Source organism: Serinus canaria, chromosome 2 (genome assembly GCF_022539315.1).
Source record: "Serinus canaria isolate serCan28SL12 chromosome 2, serCan2020, whole genome shotgun sequence".
NCBI lineage: Eukaryota > Metazoa > Chordata > Aves > Passeriformes > Fringillidae > Serinus > Serinus canaria.
Genome location: NC_066315.1, coordinates 128,187,863 through 128,207,669, shown reverse-complemented (window position 1 = coordinate 128,207,669; position 19,807 = coordinate 128,187,863). Strand labels below are relative to the sequence as shown.

Below are 19,807 nucleotides of genomic sequence, written 5' to 3'. Positions count from 1 at the left end.
GTGGGAGGAGGGTGAGTGAGGCAGAAGAGATCTCCAATGCAGCATGGACAGACGAAGGCACAGTTGGTGTGTGGCATAAGGGTGAGACAAGTTGTGTGCATTTGTTTTTGCTTCTGAAATCTTTAGCTGCTGTGCACTCTGTAACGTGGCTGAGGGCCAGGTGCGCACGGAGAGGTGTAGGGGATAAACAGGTTATCAGCTCGGATCCTGGCCTGGCCTCTGGTTGTGCCATGTTGGCTTTCAGCTTTTTCTTCTGCTAACTCCTCCAGCAGGTAGGAGAATGTGTCTGGTTGTTGAAGGCAGAGGGCTGCATGCAGCAAATTCCTGCTTGAGTGCCCCATGTCTATACTGCTCATGTTTAAGCAATTACAACAGTTCTGTTGTTTTGCTCTTCCATGTTCCCACCAGGGTATTTGTAGTGGCCATAAAAAAAAATTGCATTAGGGGTAAGATTCCTGTAGTTGATGGACAGAGAATTTTTCCCTTCTTGCCCCTTCATTGTCCCGTTGTCTGTGCAGTACTGGAGTGTTGTACTCTGGGAATTCTCAAATTTTTGCCAGTACTTTGCCTTCCATGCTCATCCCTTTCAGAAACTCCCATCTGTGAGGTGGGAGGGGAATCTGGAGAAGGGATAGCTTGAACACCTGCTTTGTTTATTGCTTCCTGTAGGAGGGAAAATGCAGCCTTGCCTACTCCAGGGCACCAAGCCTGTGAGTGCAGTGCCTATGACTTCTGTGCTCTGCAGACCAGTGTACTTAAATGTTGCTATTGCATCTGATAAAGAGGGTACTCAAACTTCTGTACAGAATGAAGTGAACCAAAGTGTGTTAATTATGGTGTAGACCCTTTATTAGTTCAACTTTTATACAAAGTGTACTTCAAAGTGATACAAAGTGTTACCATTTCTTATACACACTAGAGATTAAGATCTGTTAAGCGCTGGTTTATCCTTGTGCATATAAAGGTAGAAAATGTAAATAGACTGGCAGCGACCCATAATGCTGGAAGACAGTTCAGTGTTTACTCAGTTAATAGAAAGTTGCATAGAATTGTAGGTCTTTATAAAGGCATCTTCTGCGTGGTAAAATCTCCCTGACCTACCGTACTCCGTCTGACAACAGTACGGGAGAAAGGCAAGGCTAGTACTGCTCCTGTCAATACTACCCAGCTTCTAAGGAAAGTGGCTGTAGAGAAGCACCAAGCCAGAAACATCCAAGAGGACAGCACATGGAAAATTTCATTTGCAAGGCTACCAGTTTCTATAAATTGTAGGAACTGTTTGTAACCAGGGACTATTAAAACGTTACTTCATACAAACACCTAAGAACAGTTCAGATAAAAACACTTTTGGCCAGTCAAAATACATCACTATAGCAGGTATTTTGCTTGACTGTGCAATTCCCTTCCCTTCTATGCTACCCAGAAACTCCTGTATATGCAAGTTCTACATACCTGACTTAACCACTTGCTCTGAGTTTTGTTTCTGAATCTCCCAGGCTTGGTACTGTGACACTGTGTATCCACCTAACTGTGGATAAAGACTTAATCTCCATTTAATTCTAATGCCATGTTAACTCCCTGCCACACACTGGCAGCTCACAGTGGTGAGCTGACTGGTGGCACAAGCTGGTGAGGCCACATCTCTGCTTTTGGGCTGAAGAACAGTCACACCACACTTGCTCTCTCTCTTGGCTCTCCCTTTTCCAGATGCAAAGAGACAGAAGCAGCAATTCAAAATACAACAATTTGCACGGTTACTGGTACACTTGGAGAAGCAGTTCCACTTGTGAGGAAATGGAACTGATTAACGTGTGATTTAATATGAGAATAGTAATACCAGTAATTCCATGCTGGAATCCTCCTATAATGCACTTTCAGCAGTGTCTCATATAATGCTAAAGTATGATCTTGACTAGGGAAGTATCATTTTCAAGTGAATGTCTTTAACTTATGTCAAGTTTAGTACAATGTTTGGAATCTTAGTTTTTGTGAACAGGATTAACAGACTATTTGAAAGACAGAAAAAAAAATCCCTTGCTGCTGCCAACTGCTATTAAGAGCTGCATAATACATGAGACTGGAAAAGCAAGAAGTAGATGAAATATTAACATAACAGGCTATTTAATGCCAGTCTAGTCAATTGTAAAACAGGTCAAATGATGATGATACTTCAGCAATGCCACCCTGTGAGGGGTTCATTAGCAGAGGAAAATCTGAAGTGCAGAACACTTGCCAAGCCAGAGGAATGGCATAAAGCTTGAAGTCACCAGAGGGACCTGATGCCATTAGCTACCGTGTGTGTATTTAAAACATCTCTGAAAGTGCTTCTTTGCTGCTAAAGGAAACCCAAACTGAAGCCCATGCCAGCAGCTGCTGGACCCAACACACTGCCACATTTCCACACTGGAAGTTCAGACTGTCAGAGCTTGCAGTGTCAGTGCAGCAAAAGTCCTTCCTTGACACCTAGGACATGTTTTCTCACAGTTTCATGTCCATCACTTAGGAAAAAGACAGCAGGCCAAATGCTAGGTAAATATGAAATAAACCCTATTTCCCATACTAGGAGGAATTTAGTCGGAAATGTGTGGGTGAAATTTCTAAAGCAAACAAATGCAGAGATCCCATTATGGGGAATGCACAGAGCAAATAGCTAGCTTTCTTCTGTGGTCAGAACAGAAAAGATTGGGTTACTGCCCTCTGACTCAGGAAAGATGATCCAGCTCATCAAGTTCTAATGGATTCTAAAGTAATTTTTGTCTTTACATTAGGCAAAGTAGATAAAGCCACATCACAACCACACAGTTACAGTACACAAAAAAGCACTAACTGAATCTAATAGCACGAAATCTGGTGCTGCTAAAAAGCTTGGAAATTAGCGTGAATGCTCCAATAATGTCACGCAGAGCACAGACACTCACAGCTTGCTTGCTCAGAACACAAGAGTAACAGCATTCTTACTTTCTACCTATTGCTTTAATACAAAAATTGATGTAAGTGAACTGACCCCTGAACATTTAGTGTGAAAGTCTTCCCAAATTACAGCTACTGGTTTACTGCTTTATATTATTAAATATGGCTGCTTAAGAGATGTGCTATGGCATGAATTGGTGAGATTGCTAGTGCCCCAAATACTCTCAATTACTTTACAGAAGAGCTAATTGTGTCAGTTTTTAAATACACAAGACCAGTTTTTAAATACGTAAGACCTGAATACGTGCACATCTGCCTCAGTGGTACTAACGAAAGAGCAAGTTAGAAGGATTTATTAATGCCCAAAATCCACACAGCTCTGAGCACAAATCTTCATAATGTAGACTATGTGCTAAAGAAGATTGCTGCCTCTCTCTTTGGTTATGCTATTAGCTATAAAAGCATTGCTCTGAGCACAGGAAGGCATGCACAGTAATGCAGTTGCTTTCTAAATGATAAAATTAACATATTTGGGTTGTCGAACCTGCACATATTTTCCTGACCCTCCAAAACTGATTTAATACGTTCAGTAAACAGAAGGCCAGGTATCTCTATAGTTAGTCTACTGGTGAGCTGAGAATATGGCTTAGTTATACCACTGAAAGCAACATGAACAGGCTGTGTAAAAAGTTTGGAGAAAGTCTTTGAACAGATTTCTCATGCAGTGCTTATAGATAAATGCCTCCTTGATTTGTGGGTCTGTTAAAAAATCCTACTGCAAACTTTGAATCATAGAATCATCAAGGGTGGAAGAGACCAAGTTCAACTGTCAACCCAGAACTAGCCCCGTAACCCTAAACCACTAAACCATTGCTCAGCCCCAGATCCTGACAGCTCTTCAACACCTCCAGGGATGGTGACTCCACCAGCTCCCTGAGCACTCTATTCCAACACTTCACCCTAACAGTGAAATTTTTTTCCTAACATCTAATCTGAATCTCCCCTCTCTGAGTTTAAGGCCATTTCCTCTTATCCTCTCACTGTAGACACAGTAGTAGAGACCAGTCCCCACCTGGCTACACCCTCCTTTCAGGGAGTGGTAGAGAGTGAAGAGGTCCCCCCTGAGCCTCCTCTTCTCTAGACTATCAAACCCAGCTCTTTCAGCTGCTCTTCACAAGACAAGCTTTCTAGACCTTACATGGGATTGTTGCCCTTTGCTGGACATGCCTCAGCATTTCAATTCCCTTTTTAAAGTGAAGGGCCAAAAATCGACACAGCACTCAAGGTGTGGCCTCACTGGTGCCAAATGCAGAGAGACAATCACTGCCACACTATTTCTGATACAGGCCAGGATGCCATTGGCCTTCTTAGCCACCTGGGCACACGTTGACTCATATTAAGCTGGCTGTCAACCAGCACACCCAATTCCCTTTCTGCTGAGCAGTTCTCCAGCCACTCTGCCCTCAACCTGTAGCACTGCATGGGGTTGCTGCAACCCAAGAGCAGGACCCAGCACTTTGTCTTACTGAACCTTATGCACTCGTCCTTGGCACATTGATCGAGTTTGTCCAGATCTGTCTGCAGAGCCTTCCTACCCTTAGGCAGATCAACACTCCCATCTGACCTGGTGGTGTCTGCAAATTTACTCAGGATGCACTTAATCCCCACGTCCAGATCATTAATAATGGTGTTAAAACAGGACTGGCCCAAATACTGAGCCCTAGGGAGCACCACCAGTGATCAGTTGCCAACTGGACTTCACTCTATTCCCCACCACCCTATGGGCCTGACAACCAGCCAACTTTTTATCCATTGGAGAGTCCACCCATCCAAGTCTGAAGCAGCCAGTTTTTCTAGAAGATGGTGTGAAATCCTTTACTGCAGTCTAGATCAACAACATCCACAGCCTTTCCCTCATCTTCTCAGCAGGCCACTTAGTCATATGAGATCAGATCAGTCAAGCAGGACCTGCCTTTCTTCAATCTATGTTTTCTGGGCTTGATCCCTTGGTTGTCCCGCATGTGCCATGTAATGGCACTCAGGATGATCTCTTCCAGAACCTTGCCCAGAGCTGAGGTCAGGCTGACAGGCCAGTAGTTCCCCAGACCATCCTTCCAACCATTCTTTTAGATGGGTGTTATATCTGCTGATCTCCAGTCACCTGGAATTTCTCCAGTTAAGCAGGACTGCTGACAGATGATTGAAAGTGTTTTGGCAAACTCACAAAATCACTAGGTTGGAAGAGACCTTCAAGATCATCAAGTCCAAGTCATGCCCTAACTCCTCAACTAAATCATGGCACCGAGTGCTACATCCAGTCTTTTCTTAAACACATCCAGGGATGCTGACTCCACCACCTCCCTGAGCCAGCCATTCCACTACTTCATCACTCTTTCCATGAAAAATTTCTTCCTAATATCCAAGCTATATTTCTCTTGATGCAGCTTGAGACTGTGTCCTCTGGTTCTGTCAGTTGCTGCCTGGTGAAAGAGACCAACCTGCACCTGACTAAAGTCACCTTTCAGGAAGTTGTAGAGAGTGATAAGGTCACCTCTGAGTCTCCTTTTCTCCAGGCTGAACACCCCCAGCTCCCTCAGCCGCTCCTCACAGCCCCCCCCCCAACCTTGCTGCTTCCTCTGGATGCACTCAAGCATCTCAACATCTTTCCCAAACTGAGGGGCCAGAACGGGACACAGCACTCAAGGTGTGGCCTCACCAGTGCCAGTGAGTACTTTTGCCAGTTCCCTCATTGCTCTGGGGTTGATCCCATCAGGGCCCATTGCCCTGTGACTGTCTAACTGGCACAGCAGGTCACTAACCATCTCGTCCTGGACTACGGGGGCTTCACTCATCTGTCCATCAACAACTTCCATCTCAGGGAGCTGGGTCTCCTGAGGACAAGTGATCTCAATATTGAAGACTGAGGCAAAGAAGGCATTAAGTACCTCTGCCTTTTCCTCAACCCCTGTCACTACACCACCCTCTGGATTCAACTAATGGTGGAGACACTCCTTAACCCTCCTTTTGCTGTCAACATACTTAAACAAAGTTTTTTTGTTGTCTTTAACTGTAGTGGCCAAAGCAAATTCTAGCTGGGCTTTGTCCCTTTTAATCTTCTTCCTACATGACCTTGTGACACCCTTATAGTCCTCCCAAGTTGCCTGACCCTCTTTCCAGAGATGATATATTCTCTTTTCCCCCTATGTTCCAGCTTAAGTTCTCTGTTTAACCACACTGGTCTTTTTCCCATACAACTTGTCTTTCCACACATAGGGACAGTCTGTTCCCAAATATTCAACAATTCCTTTTTAAAGCTCATCCTGCCTTCCTGGACTCCTTTGCCCTTCAGAACTGAGTTCCAAGGGACTTGGTCTTCCAAGGTCCAATGTCCTAAACAGGCCAAGGTCTGCTCACCAAAGTCCAAGGTGAGCAGACCTCGTGGTGCCCCTCCTTACTTCACCCAGTATAGAAAAGACTGACAGTTTGTGGTCACTCTGCCCAAGATGACCACTGACCATCTTAGCACCCACCAGTTTTTCTTTGCTCACAAGCAACAGGACCCCCCATCTCTGTAAGTTTCATTTACCAGTTGTGTTAGTTAGAAAGCTGTCTTCCACACATTCCAGGAACCCCCTAGGCTGCTTCCTCTCTGCTGTATTTCCAGCAGACACCTGGCAAATTGAAGTCATCCATGAACACAAAGGCTGGTGACTGTGATGCCTTGCCAGCTGCTTATAGAACACCTCATCAGCCTGTTCCTGGCTTGGTGGTCTCTAAGGGACTCCCACCATGACATCTGCCCTGCTGACCTTCCCTGTGATCCTTACCCAGAGGCACTCAACCATGTCATCTTCATCATCAATTTCAATACAATCAAAACACTCCCTATTGTACACTGCTACCCAACCACCTCTCCTGCTTCGTCTGTCTCTTATATCCAGCCATTGCAGCACTCCCATGATGACAGTCATCCCACCACGTTTCTGTGATGGTGATAACATCAAAATCTTCCTGCTGAACAATGGCTTCCAGCTCCTCCTGCCCGCTGCCCACACTGTGTGTTGGTGCAGATGCACTTTAGCAGGGCCAATGGTTTTGCCTGTATCACAGACCTGCCACCCTAGGCTCACCTCCAGTGATCCTCCACTTTCTGAGGTGCACTTGACTGGTACATTGGCCTCAGGGGAGGCAGAGAATGGCTCTATCAATCAATCTCTTCCTCAGATGCTCTAACATCCCTTCCACCCCTGCTTTGAGCTGTACTGCTAAGCAGAGCAGATCACTGAGCTACTCACACTCATGTTCTGTTACCCTCTGATGACAGTGCCAGGCTCTGGCACTCCCTGAAGCCTGCCTGACCACTAACACAGATGTCTGAAGCCCAAGTGACTGTGCAAATATTCACCTCTTGTGCATATCAAGTAGCCTTAAACTTGCCACAAGAAAATTAAGGATACTCTAGGTTTTTATATATACTTCAAAGACATTGAGTACCAAATGACTGGTCTTATGCTTAAAAGATCCTGTAGAAATACCTGATAGTTTCACATATAAAAACTTCAAATTTTTATGTAAGAAGTAGATCCATTCCCACAAACTCAAAGTTATTCACACATCTGTTTAAAGGTTTTAGGTTATTCTACTACCTTGGGCTTTAGTATTAATCTCTTAAGTGTGTTATCAACCTTGGAAATGAGAAGAAGCTCTAAAGCAACAGTCAACCTCACCCAAAGCTGTTACATAGCAGAAGAATTACAGTTTAAAGTGCTTGCTTTCCACCTTTGAAATAAGACCTTCTATTGACTACAAACAAACAAAATCTTATTAATTTCTATTACTGACTTACTAATTCTACTATTCACTTTTCCCCAAATTAAGTACATCCCAAATGGTCCCATTTGTTTTTTTGTTTATCAAACAGAGATACTGAAATGTTTTTTCTTCCTGGTCCATAATAGTCTGTAACTTTGACTTTAAAAGGCTGTAGCTTTCAGTCTTGAAAGATTCCTGTAAGTGATGCAGTAAAGAGAGAACAAATCAAGTCTCCTTTCCCTTTTTATAAAAACATTAGTTAAAAACATGTCTTCCAATTACTGGTTTTAATGACCAGTATTCCCTCAGGAAAAAAATTCTCTCTTTGTTTTTATGGCCCCAAAGGAAATACAGCTGTAATTTAGACTTCAAAAAAACCCAAGTAAATCAGAAATTATATAAAGTTTACCAATCATTCAAAGAAAGTAGTTTGCCAGAAGCCAGTATTTGAAAAAAAATGCTTTTTGAGCTTAGTACTCTTTAGATAACTGTAACTTCCCTAGGTTTTCTTTTTACACTCTCTATTCGTGTCAAAGGACGGAAATTTGACTTCCTGCTTCCCTCTGTAGTAGTTAATCGACAGTCCTTCTGGAGCCCCTTCAGCAGCTCCATTAACTCCCGTTTTTCCAGCTCTGCCTGCTCCAGCTCTTGGCGGTGCTGCCTCTCCGCAGCCATCAGAGACCGTACGTCTGACATCATTCGTGACATCTGACTCTGAAATGCAAACACAAATTTACTGCAAGAAACAAACCCTCTTCTAATGATGCTGCAATGAAGTCAAACTGGCCACGCAAGTAGGGTGATGGAGTCTTCAGAATAAAACCCACCAAAATAATTTTTTTATAGTGCAACAAATGTAAGCAGTTTGAGACACAATCCAGCATTCACCTTATGGGATGGTCTTGTTCTAAAGATTCCAATATGTTTTTCAAAAACATTTTGTTTTCATATTTTGTTTCTTACAAAGTATGATAAGAAACAGCCAATTTACCCACGTGCTGCTTTTATTTTCTATTTCAAAAATCCAAACAAAATACGGTTGTGGTTATGTTCAGATACATTCTTCAAGGATTTAACATCAAATCCAGTAAAAATAAAAATGTAAACTATAAATTTTTAAAGACTTTATAAAGCTTTAAAAATAATTTTTCTGTGATATAATAAAAAGAGGATGAATAAAAGGATAAGACAGCTTTGCTTGTTACTTGACGATGTTTACTGTGAACCTTTCCAACCTTCTGATCACAGTGCAAATACCACTCTTGGCAGTAGGGCTCTGTGACAGCTCTGGACTAAGCCACTTTGCATAGCAATTAAAAATGGAGCTGGATGCTTACATCCAGTTTGTGATGTATACTGTACATTTAGACACAGAAATCAGTTTCAGATTGATCTGTTGACAATGTTACACATGCACAGAACACGGGTGGAGTACCCAGGTGAGCTCCAGTGAACCTGAAGCAGATAAACCACAGGAATACAGCATCCAGCCTGCTTCTCCACAAAGCTAACCTGGCAAAGCTTTGACAGTTTTGCTTCTCATACTTAATGCCATTTTCCTCTGTATGAGACTTTATTTATAATATAAGAAAATGCTACTGGGAAAAGCAAAAACCTCAACTGTTAAAAGAGGAAAAAAAAAAAAAAGGACTGTATTTACCTTCAGTTCTTCAATTTCATTTTGCAGAATACTCTCTTTTTGGACCATATGCCTTCTCTGTGAATCTAACCTTGACTCCATCTCATGTTTTGCCTCCTCCACTCTGCAGATCATTTCTGACCTGAAAAGTTTATTTCTCCTTGTTAAGTCTTGTAAACAGAGAAAAGAATGATCTTCAAAATCCAGAAAGCCTTCTTGCAGCCAAGAAGCCACTGAACTGATTCCCATCAAGCTCTACAGGATGCCTCTGCAGAGGCATGATTTACTAATTTAAAAAGAAAAACAGCATTAAGAAGTTCATTGTGCCCAGGGGCATTAAAGTGCCCATGAGGAGCCTATAGAGGGGACAATCATATCATATTCCTCAAATAAAATATTCCAAGAGCTCAAGAAGGCGTCTTTATGACTTTAAGTGATTTTCTGCTGTTTGCCTACACTATGTGCTTGCTGAGTGTTATGGAATAAGAGGCAGCCAACATAAAAAGTCTGAATCCTATAGTAGTGCTAAACATGTAATGAAGTGAGACAGCCCGAATGTGTGGACATGGTGGGCACTTACAGACACAGTTTAGTGGTGGGCCTGGTAGTGCTGGATTAATGGCTGGACTCAATGATCTTAATGCTCTTTTTCAATCTAAATGATTCCATGGTTCTGTGTAATCTCGTTCACTCTTATGGTGGACACTAAATGACAGTATGCAGTAAACTGTTACAGCCTAGTCACTCACACAGCTCCACAGCCAAAACCAGATGGCACTGCATTAACCTTTTGAGTTCAGAAACCAGGGAGCAGAATCACTTGCATCTCAATGCATTTAAACCATATTTGAGCCTGACTTTACAGCAGTGTTCAAAAGCACCACACTTAGGAGCTGAAAGATACAAATAGGAAGGAGCATGAGTGGGGGAAAAAACAAAGTACAACTGGAATATAATGAAAAGGGAAAGCTACAGAAATCTACATAAGAGGAAAACTATGCTGGTAAGAAGAGTAATATTCACTGATTGTTTATCTACCAGAACTTAAAAAAAATAAAAATTAGACCTTCAGTGGTTGAATCTACCTGTACCTGCCAAAATATTTACAGATTTTTATCTTCTCAATCTGTAAAAACATAAACTAAATACAATTATTAAATAATGTGGCTTCATCTGTATAACAGGCCAATGGAAAAATTAAATTGCCAGCTTCCATTTTCTTAAGTTTTTTGTCATTTTAAATAGTAAGCTTGCAATTCTGTTCAACTGCAAGCAATGGTATTTTAAGATTTATGGTGACTTGGAAAAAAAACCCCAACAACAAAAGAATCAAACTAGCAAGAATTTAAAGTCTGTGCTAACACATGATAAAATTCTGGCCCGTTAGCATCAAGTAATTAATGGTCCATTTAACACATACCAGAATTCAGTGCTAGTATTTCAAAGTGCTTCACGCAGTGACTTTCAGCCCAGCCCAACCCAGACTCAAGAGAAAGAGAAGCTTTGTACCGAAGCAGCTCCAGCTCTGTCCTCAGCTCTGCCACACAGTTGTGCTGCGTGTCCTCGGCGCTGAGGATGGTGTAGCCGCAGCCGTTGGGGCACTCCCGGCTCCGGTACTCGCACACCGCCAGGTGCCCGTCCAGGTTACGCCGCTCGATCTGCACGGTACAACCTGAGCAGGGGGAGCAAGGCAAGACAGCCATCTACAACAAAAGCATTTTGAGTCATTCCAAACAAAAACACTCAAGAAAGGAAGCTGAGAGAAGTGATTTCTTTAGGATATGAAATATGACAGTTACACGTACGTAGCTACTCATTCAACGCTGTAAAGAGGTCTTACTAAGATACTTGTCCATTAACTGAAAATACTGAAAGGCTGGAAGGAGGTATTTTCTGTATTTTCTGTAAAGTCTTCTACTGCTGGTCTGGTATTAAATCAACTTCAGTAATGACAATCCTGATGCCAAGCTAAGACTCTAGCAGATTTCCTGTGCTAGCATCATAGATTTCAAGGACTGGAATTTATAAAGAATACACATGTGTAAAAAAATATTATGCTATCAAACTTAGAGAAAAGTCCAAAGATGTAGTAAAGAGTGATGTGGGTGAGATGGATCGTAAATTTGTTTTCCAAACATTATGTTGGTCTTGTCCATAATGTACTAGACCATAATAATAAGTTAGAACATTTATTTATGAACATTTTAATAACTCATACAAAGATAGAAATATTTCCACAGAAATTCTAGGATACAAACTTTGCAGTTCTGTAATGATTAAAAGTAAAATGTAAAGAATCAAAAATAAGTACTATATAAATGATTGCTATATTTAACACTCTAAACTTGAAGTTTGTAGTCTCATCTTATGAAGTCAGACTTGGGAAGTTTGTAGTTTAATTGTTGAGACTCACTTTGTTGAAGCACACTCTTGCATTTAATTTGAAGAGAGTATCAACTTAAGGAAACTGAAACAATGGAGTATTGAAAGTTCCCAATAAACCAAACCAGAAGATGACAAATGAGTTCTCTAGAAGAGCCTTACTGATAAGTGCAATGATTTGTAATTGAGGTACTCAAAATACACTCCATGTATTTTTGGGAAAGAGTTGAAGCGATGTAACAGCCTTCACACCCCAAACACCAGACACCCAGCGCAGTGTAAAAACATCAATCTGTAAAACACTACTGTTTCTACAGGAAGTAGAACAGGTGAAACAATCATCTGCAGAAGACATTTCTGAGAAAAATTGTAACTTCTAGCAGAGCAAGTCTAGTACCTTAATAATCTCATAATTAATTACAATGGTAGACTCTCAACTATGCCCCTAGCATCATTAATTAGATTTTAACTTTACCTAGGAACAGATAACATTTCAAATGAATTCATTCGGGAAATTTTAACACTATGTTCCTTTTTAGAGGTATGTTTCTCTCTCAGCAGGTGTAGCCTTGCTTTAAATAAAAACCTCAACATGAACAATTCTATCTAGAATTTAGCTTAATTCTTATTTCCAAGATATATTCTTGTTAAACCTATGTCACAGAGCTGACAGCAGCACATGCATCAGGCAACCAGGTGTTTTATAAATAAATTATGAACCCTAAGTCTTCTGCAGGGGCTACTGTATTCATTCTAACATCAAAACAGGCAGTCAGAACTGGAAAAAAAACTCATAACTTGACAGAAAGCAAAACTAATGCACTACTACATTTTCATACATATGAAGTTCATCATATCCATTTTGGTTAGTTTTTGGATAAGAAACAGTTGCTAATCATCATGACAGCCATAAACTGGTACTGTATTTTGCTCAAAAACACTGCTGTAAAGAGCAGATGGTTCCAAAGCTTTGAATTTCTGTTAGAAAATAATGGCCATTACTGCAGTTCTTTTATTGATGGGAAGATGACAAATGTGTTGTTTAATATAAAGGATTAAACTACTTTGAATGTTACTCACCAGCATTGGAGCAAGGTATCTGACTGTACTCACACTCCCTTTCATGCCTGTCTATAGACTCCAGAGAACAAACCATTTCACAGCCATACTCTCTGTTTCTGCAATGTAGCTGAAGACGGTTTAAATCATTTTTCATATATCTACATGCAAAGAAAAGAATTTGTCCTTAAATCTCAGAACAATTGAAAAATTTTTACTTTCAACTTCTGGGAAAAGAAAGCAAGATTCTAATCTCCATCAGGAAAAATTGTGAGTAACTAGCTGAATTTATTTATTTTTTAAAAAATTCAAGTGACCATATCAGGAAAAAACAGTTTGAAAGAAACAATGTTAATGAAAAATTCAGTCTCCAAATTTAAATGCGCAAATGAAATCTTTATTTTTGAATAGTTTTTAATTGTGACCTTTCACTGGCTCAGCAGATATTATCAATAACAAACACCAGGGCTACTCATTTGCCATTTAAGTTCTGTATTTCTAAACATACCAGACTAAAGGACTACAGTGAGTATAGACAAAACTATCTAAAAATTAAATTCTAGTGCTCTGTCTACACTATAGCTGACTTCTAGACAATAAAATCTCATGAATGAAAAATTACATTATGAGTACTAACAAAGTTAAATTTACTGTGGCTGGAGACTTTAAATATATAACTGTTAATGTGAGCAAGATTAGACAATGCAGCTGTTAAACAGTAAGCAGCATCTACTGTTGAAACTGTTTTGCTCTGACACTAGCAGGAATTACAGTTTAAAATAGAACAGTTTGTTTGGGAAAGACCAACAACAATCATATGGTCCAACTGCCTGATGAGTTATAGAAGGCACGAGTGAGAACAGCCTGCTTTACATGACAAGGTGGTTCACAACAGATACTCCTATGTCTAAAGATCTTTTTTAAAAAGGATTTGAAGGTCAGAAATTTGGTTAATATCTCCAGGAATTTTTAATTACAAACTCCACTACAGCATCTAACTAAGACTGAAAAGAAAAGAGATACAGAGTGTGTAGTGATTGTCATCAAGAGTTGCTTTGCTTGCTTTCTCTAAACTCAAGTATGGAAAAGTTTTGATACTGTAAAGGACATTAAGAATAATATCCAGACAGGCATCTGGAATCAACATTCAAGATATAAAAAAGTGGAGAATAAACTAAGTGTCCTCTCAGTTTTGAAATCCTAATACCCTAGCAGTTATAATAAACAGGAAATGCTAATGCTTTCATGTAAGTAAGTAGCTGCTGTCTGCCACAGGCATACTGGAAAAAGACAGCCTGAGAGACAGTATCGACAAGAGATGAAGCTGTGCAAGCAAAACTGAGAAATCCTAAATTCATGTAATTTCAACACACAGCAAGATTACTGGATACCTATAGAGAGGTCGTAGCAAAGACACATCAATCACTTGTCTGTCTTCAGGGCAGTTACTGTGATGAACAAGCCACCCATGGATACAGGCAGTGCAGAAAGCGTGTTCGCAAGGAGCCTGCAATGGATCTTCCAACACGTCTCGGCAGATGGAGCACAACAGCCCTTCATTAACATAGCCCACGAAGCGCTCAATATCATAACCCATGCTCTCCACACCTTCAACCTGTTCAAAAACCCCAAGCACACAGAAATAAAGCAATCTTTGTGCTCAATCTGTATGGGTAGATCCACAAAGAGGCCTGAAAGCAATTCTAAAAACATGGAGACCATAAAATGAATAAAGAAGTGAATGTGTGAATGCAAACAAACATTTACACACTTCAGAGACTTTCAGATTTAAGTGGGAAATTAAGACTTGTACTGCTGGATATCAGAATCACAGTTTTCTATCAAGAAATTCTGAACTCTGAAAGCAAAGACTTTGGCACAGTGGAGCTGCACTTCTGAACACTGTTATTAAACATAATTGTAGCAGCCACTGTGAAACGTACAGTTTCTATTTATGTGAATTCTACCTGAAGCAGAAACATCACACAAGTTGAAATGCAAATGTTTGCTCTCCATTTTAATACCTTTCATACAATGCCTAACAAACTTACAAAATGGTGTTCTTACCAACAATAGCTGTGGCACTTTCAGCTAGCAAATCCTGGATTGATGAACTGCACATCACTTAAGATGTTGCTTTCATACTGAAAAAAATTCTCTAGTCACTGTAGACCTCCATTTCATGGGAACACATGGAATTTCCACACACTTAAAGACACACTTAATATTCAGGAAGTAAAAGAAGCCAAAACTGCAGCTAACCCTGAAATCATGAAGAGCTACTGTCTTTTCCTACATGATCTATTTTATAAAACTGAGAAGCTTTTGAATAGATTTGAAAGCTTTGTGAAGAAGAACTAATGGGCAATCTGCCTTCATCTAAATCCTGTCATGAAAAACCTTGTGGAATTTGGCAAGGCTCCACAGAACTTGCTTAAAAGAATAAGTTTTAGGCTCCACATTGCTCCTTGACATACAAAGTTACTTTTGTAAACCCACTGAGACTTGTAAAAGTTGTGAGGTTTTCTAAATAAAATAGAAAAGAAGGATATCTTACCTTTTTAGATTTTACTACATAGATATGTAGTTTGCCCAAATACTTAAAACAGTTTTCTGATCAGTAAGGCATGTAATGCTTCCTTCAGTTTCTCTTCACTGCTTTATTATGCCTATGAGAAAAATTAGAAAGAGTAAGGCTCAGTAGTGTTTCCTAAGTTACTGAGTCCTATGTCTAACAAGCCAGCCACTGAATAGATGCTGTCCTAACAGCCCATTAAAACGAAATTTTACAAAGCAAGCTGCTGAAAACCTACAATTCTACACAGGAGAATTGACTAGATTAGGGTGAAAATAATCATCAGTCTCTGTTTCAATTACTACTGATGCAGATATTTATCACAAAACTGAACACCCTGCTGATGATCAATTTTGAAGCCAGTTTTGCTTGTAAGACTGAAGACAACAGAATTAGTATTACTGAAAAATAGCAACTGAAATCTGGTAAAATTATATTCCTCAAAAAGATGGAAGTTCTTTATTGACCTGTTCTAATCCAGTTATGACAGGCAGTTCATTTTTAAAACAAAACTATTACAGTAAAGTTTGTTGCAATGGCAAATATCATTGCTGCATAGCATAACTAGGGTTGCTCACTTAAAACATCATGAAAGATATCATTATTAAACCCCTTAAGTTATGCTAGAAGACTTAAGCTGCATATATAGATTAGATAATATGAACCGTAAGCCTAACACTTTGATTTGATTTAGTGGATCCAAGAGGATATTGCTTTTAGAAAACTTTCAAGGAGAGATAAGAGAGCAAAATTACTTTTACTGTCCTAGAATTTCTGTTCTACTGGAATTGTGGATGCTGTGAGCTACATTTTGCACAAATGCTTCTAGTCCCTGAGGACCATGTCTTCAAGACACTCTTCAGCATATTTTAACAAGTTTGAAGACTAAGAGAATGCAGGAAAGAGTATTTTTATCAAATGGGGAGCAAAAACTTTATTTGTGTTTAACAGAGAAATGAAGTGCAACAGCCACAACAATATATACATATATATAAAAATATATATATAATGTACAGATGCCTCTGTATTTAAATATATATGGATGTAAAAAGCCCCAGACAAACTGAAGTTCAAATGAAGAGTGGATGGGAACTTTGAGGCAAAAAATGCAATCAAGCGGGATTCTTCAGGACATTTTGAAGACTCATGTTGGAGCAGCAAAACACAGCACTGGAGCCCTTCTGGCCATGAATCTGGGACCTAAGACAACAGCTGTAACTGAAGTCACAGACTTCTTCCAGTAGAAGTTTCCTGACCCAAAGAATCAGAGATGTTTTACTTTCTTACCAACTTCAAGAGATGCCCTTAGTCAAGAGATAAGCAGAGGGAGAGCATCTGATCAATGTCATGCACTTTAGCAGTACAGATCACTTTACCCAGTATCTTTAACACAAAATGAGATAATTTTCAGCTTCTGCTTATCTCTAGAAACGTCTCTCTTCTCCATTTGGCCTCAAAACTTATTTCCCCAATTTCACTAGAATTCACCAATTGTCACACTACTTTTTTTGATTGCACCTAGAAATTACATTATTTTGTTGAGAGATGTCAGTTGCTTAAGCAAATAACTTCTAAATAGAATAAGTTACATAGAATTATAACACTGTGTGATTTTGAATGCTGTTTGCTTATATCTACTTGCTTAGCATATATAGCTTGGGTTGCTGGAAGTCTTAGGCTGAACACTGTAGATTTTGCCTAGACATGCTTTTGGCTGGAACTGAGTTTATTTCCTTAGCAATTTCCCAGTAGCTGCTACAGAACTGTGCTTGGCCTTTAGAATGAGAAGAATGTTATCAACACACCAATGTTTTAATTGTTGCTAAGTAATGTTTATCCTAAGTTTAGGACTTTCTTATCGTTTCTCATGCTCTACCAGGGAGCAGGTGCAAAAGTAGCACAAACCAGAAGATAAGAAGCTCATGGTCATCAGCAGAAGCTACAACTCAAGATAAGAACTGTTAATAGCTTGCCTGCATGGACATGGAGAGAGAATCCAATAAGCTGTTAGAAGACCCCAGACCAAAAATCACCACTGGACGACAAGGGCCATGTGAAGAGCATTAGGGGAGGGTGCATAAATTGTAAGGGTATCATTGTGCAGAGAATTCTTTGTTTGGGAGAGAAAGCACACAAACTATGACATGCTATTTGCTTCTTATTGTTTCATATGTTTTATTTTTCCCTGCAGTTCTGGACAAGCAAGAATCTCCTCCAGACTTCAGAAGTATCAAGCGATTTTTCAACAGCTGTCATCCCACGTTGTTTGCCAGGCAGATGCACATCCAAAACCAGCCTTGAGCTGTGGACATCACTGTCCTCAAAGAAAGACTTGGTGTGGATATGGTAACAGGGAGAATACAGGTGGGATGCAGTTCCCAACAACATCATCACATAGCTTGCTAAATGCCTGGCACTAATCAAAGCTATTCTATTGTGAGGCAGGACACTGAAAAGAAATTAGTGACCTTCATTTTTGCATCTGCAGTAGCTTCTGATTTTTAAAAAATGCTTCTTTTTCATGTGACAAAACAAAGCATAACTGTTTGAAAGTCTGGAGTAAACCAGGACAGAACTACAGATGTGCATGGCTAAGATAGCATTTTCAGAAATGCTGCAGGAACAGTCTATGCAGGGCCCAAGGAGGAGGTGACATGACATTTCTTCAGGCTTTATTTTCACAAATTCTGCTACACAGAAGCAATAATTTAGTGTGTTTTTTGCCACTCTGACACTGTAAGCCACTTCAAGCCACCATCAGTGCCCAAAGGGGCAGACTCACCCCTTCAACTGTGACTGTACAAGTGGTTTCTAAGGCACTTGATGCATCACTCTCAGTAACTGACCTGTTTTAAGACTGAATTGGGGGAAAAAAAATTAACTTTAGCAGTTTTCTTATGGTAGCCCAAGCCTATCTATCCACAAATTAATGTGCTCCCCAGCTCCCTCCACCCCCTCCTTTGAATCAGTGAGAACATTAAATTTGCCCTTTTCCTGAACTGGCTCATGCAACTCACCATACATACCCTGATATGATTTGTTAGGCTAGAATTTCTTGTAGATGGTTCAGCAAAAGCTCTAGGGACCATGTAAGCAGGGCATGACCAGGGATAAGAAACTGCAGCCAGGGCAGAAAGGGAAGAAAGACAGACAGCAGCAGTCAAGGATGCTGAGGGACGCTACTCCCTCAGCTCAGCTCCCCAGACTGGTAGATCGGGGAGCTGGATGAACATTCATGTAAGAAAAAAGGAACAGAGGAGGGTAAGAGTACACGAACAGCAGCATCACCTTACACTGATGCAAACAAGTGATTTTTTTTTCAAAAAAAAAGCTTGCATAAAATTTATGAGCCGATTTAAGGCCTCTACCAGGAACTACATAACTACTATAGCTATTCTGATAAAGAACATTTTTGTACAACATTTGCTGTCCTGCAAAGCCTACTCAGAACAGTGCCATCCATGACCTGCCTGGCACAGACCAGAGTCCAGAGAAGGGCAACGGAGTTGCTGAAGGATCTGGAGCACAAGTCCTATGAGGAGCGGCTGATGGATTTGGGGCTGTTTGGCCTGGAGAAAAAGAGGCTCAGAGGGGACCTTATCGGTCCACCTGAAAGGAGACTGTAGCCAGGTGAGGGCTGGTCTCTTCTCCCAGGCAGCCAGCGACTGGATGAGAGGCCACCGCCTCAGGCTGCGCCGGGGGTTGGGTTTCAGTTGGACAGCAGGAAGAATTTCTACACAGAAAGGGTGATCAGCCATTGGAATGGGCTTGATGATCCCAGAGGTCTTTTCCAACCTAATTAATTCTGTGACCACCTTCGAGGCGGTGCAGGGCCGGGCTCTGCCAGCCCGAGCCAAGCCCAGGGTCAGAGGAGCTCTCTCCCCTCGGAGCTGTGGGAGGGGGAATTTTGTACAGCTAACAGGGGAGAGGCCTCCGGATTCGGCCTGGGAAGGCGCTTCAGGGATGGACAACGGTCCTGGTCACAGAGCTGGCCTGGAAACATCTAAAGAAGCGACCCGACACCAAGAAACAGCACCTGCGCTGCCTCGGGCAGCGACAAACACCCTTACAGCTGCACACACCCTTCCCGCTCCCTTCCCCACACGCCGGCGATGGCGCCGCCGGCCCGGTGCAGGGCCCTGACAACCGCTGAGCACAAACCCCGCGCGGCACCTCCCGCCCCGGGCCCAGCCCCGCCCGGGCCCCGCTCGCCCCCGGCCCGCTCGGGGCCGCGGCCCCGCTCACTCACCCCGCCCGCCGCCACTCGCTGCCGCGCAGCCCAGGTTCCCTTTACGGCCGCTCTCGCTTGACGGCGGCGCGGCGGGCGGCCGCTCCGCCATGCTGTGTGTGGCACAGACCCTGGAGGCCGGCACTGCGCATGCGCAAGGCAGCGCCTTTCCAGGCTCCCGTCCCGCGGCACGGCCCCGGCG

The 19,807-nt window shown here is 41.5% G+C and overlaps 1 protein-coding gene across 2 annotated transcripts; it reads right to left on the bottom strand.

The window, feature by feature from the left end:
* Positions 1-827: 827 nt before the first annotated feature.
* On the bottom strand, positions 828-19,780 carry LOC103813569 (RING finger protein 151-like). 2 transcript variants are annotated; one of them, XM_050970986.1, is made up of 8 exons: positions 19,627-19,749; positions 18,160-18,234; positions 15,360-15,471; positions 14,194-14,417; positions 12,824-12,963; positions 10,871-11,033; positions 9,383-9,503; positions 828-8,436 (listed from the first exon to the last, which is right to left on the bottom strand). In XM_050970986.1, exons 4-8 carry the CDS (start codon positions 14,397-14,399, stop codon positions 8,203-8,205), a joined length of 864 nt encoding a protein of 287 aa, XP_050826943.1. In that variant the 5' UTR covers positions 14,400-14,417; positions 15,360-15,471; positions 18,160-18,234; positions 19,627-19,749; the 3' UTR covers positions 828-8,202. The 2 variants fall into 2 exon arrangements, with proteins under 2 accessions (XP_050826943.1, XP_030086392.1); XM_030230532.2 differs by lacking the exon at positions 18,160-18,234 and having other exon boundaries at positions 19,627-19,780.
* Positions 19,781-19,807: the final 27 nt, after the last annotated feature.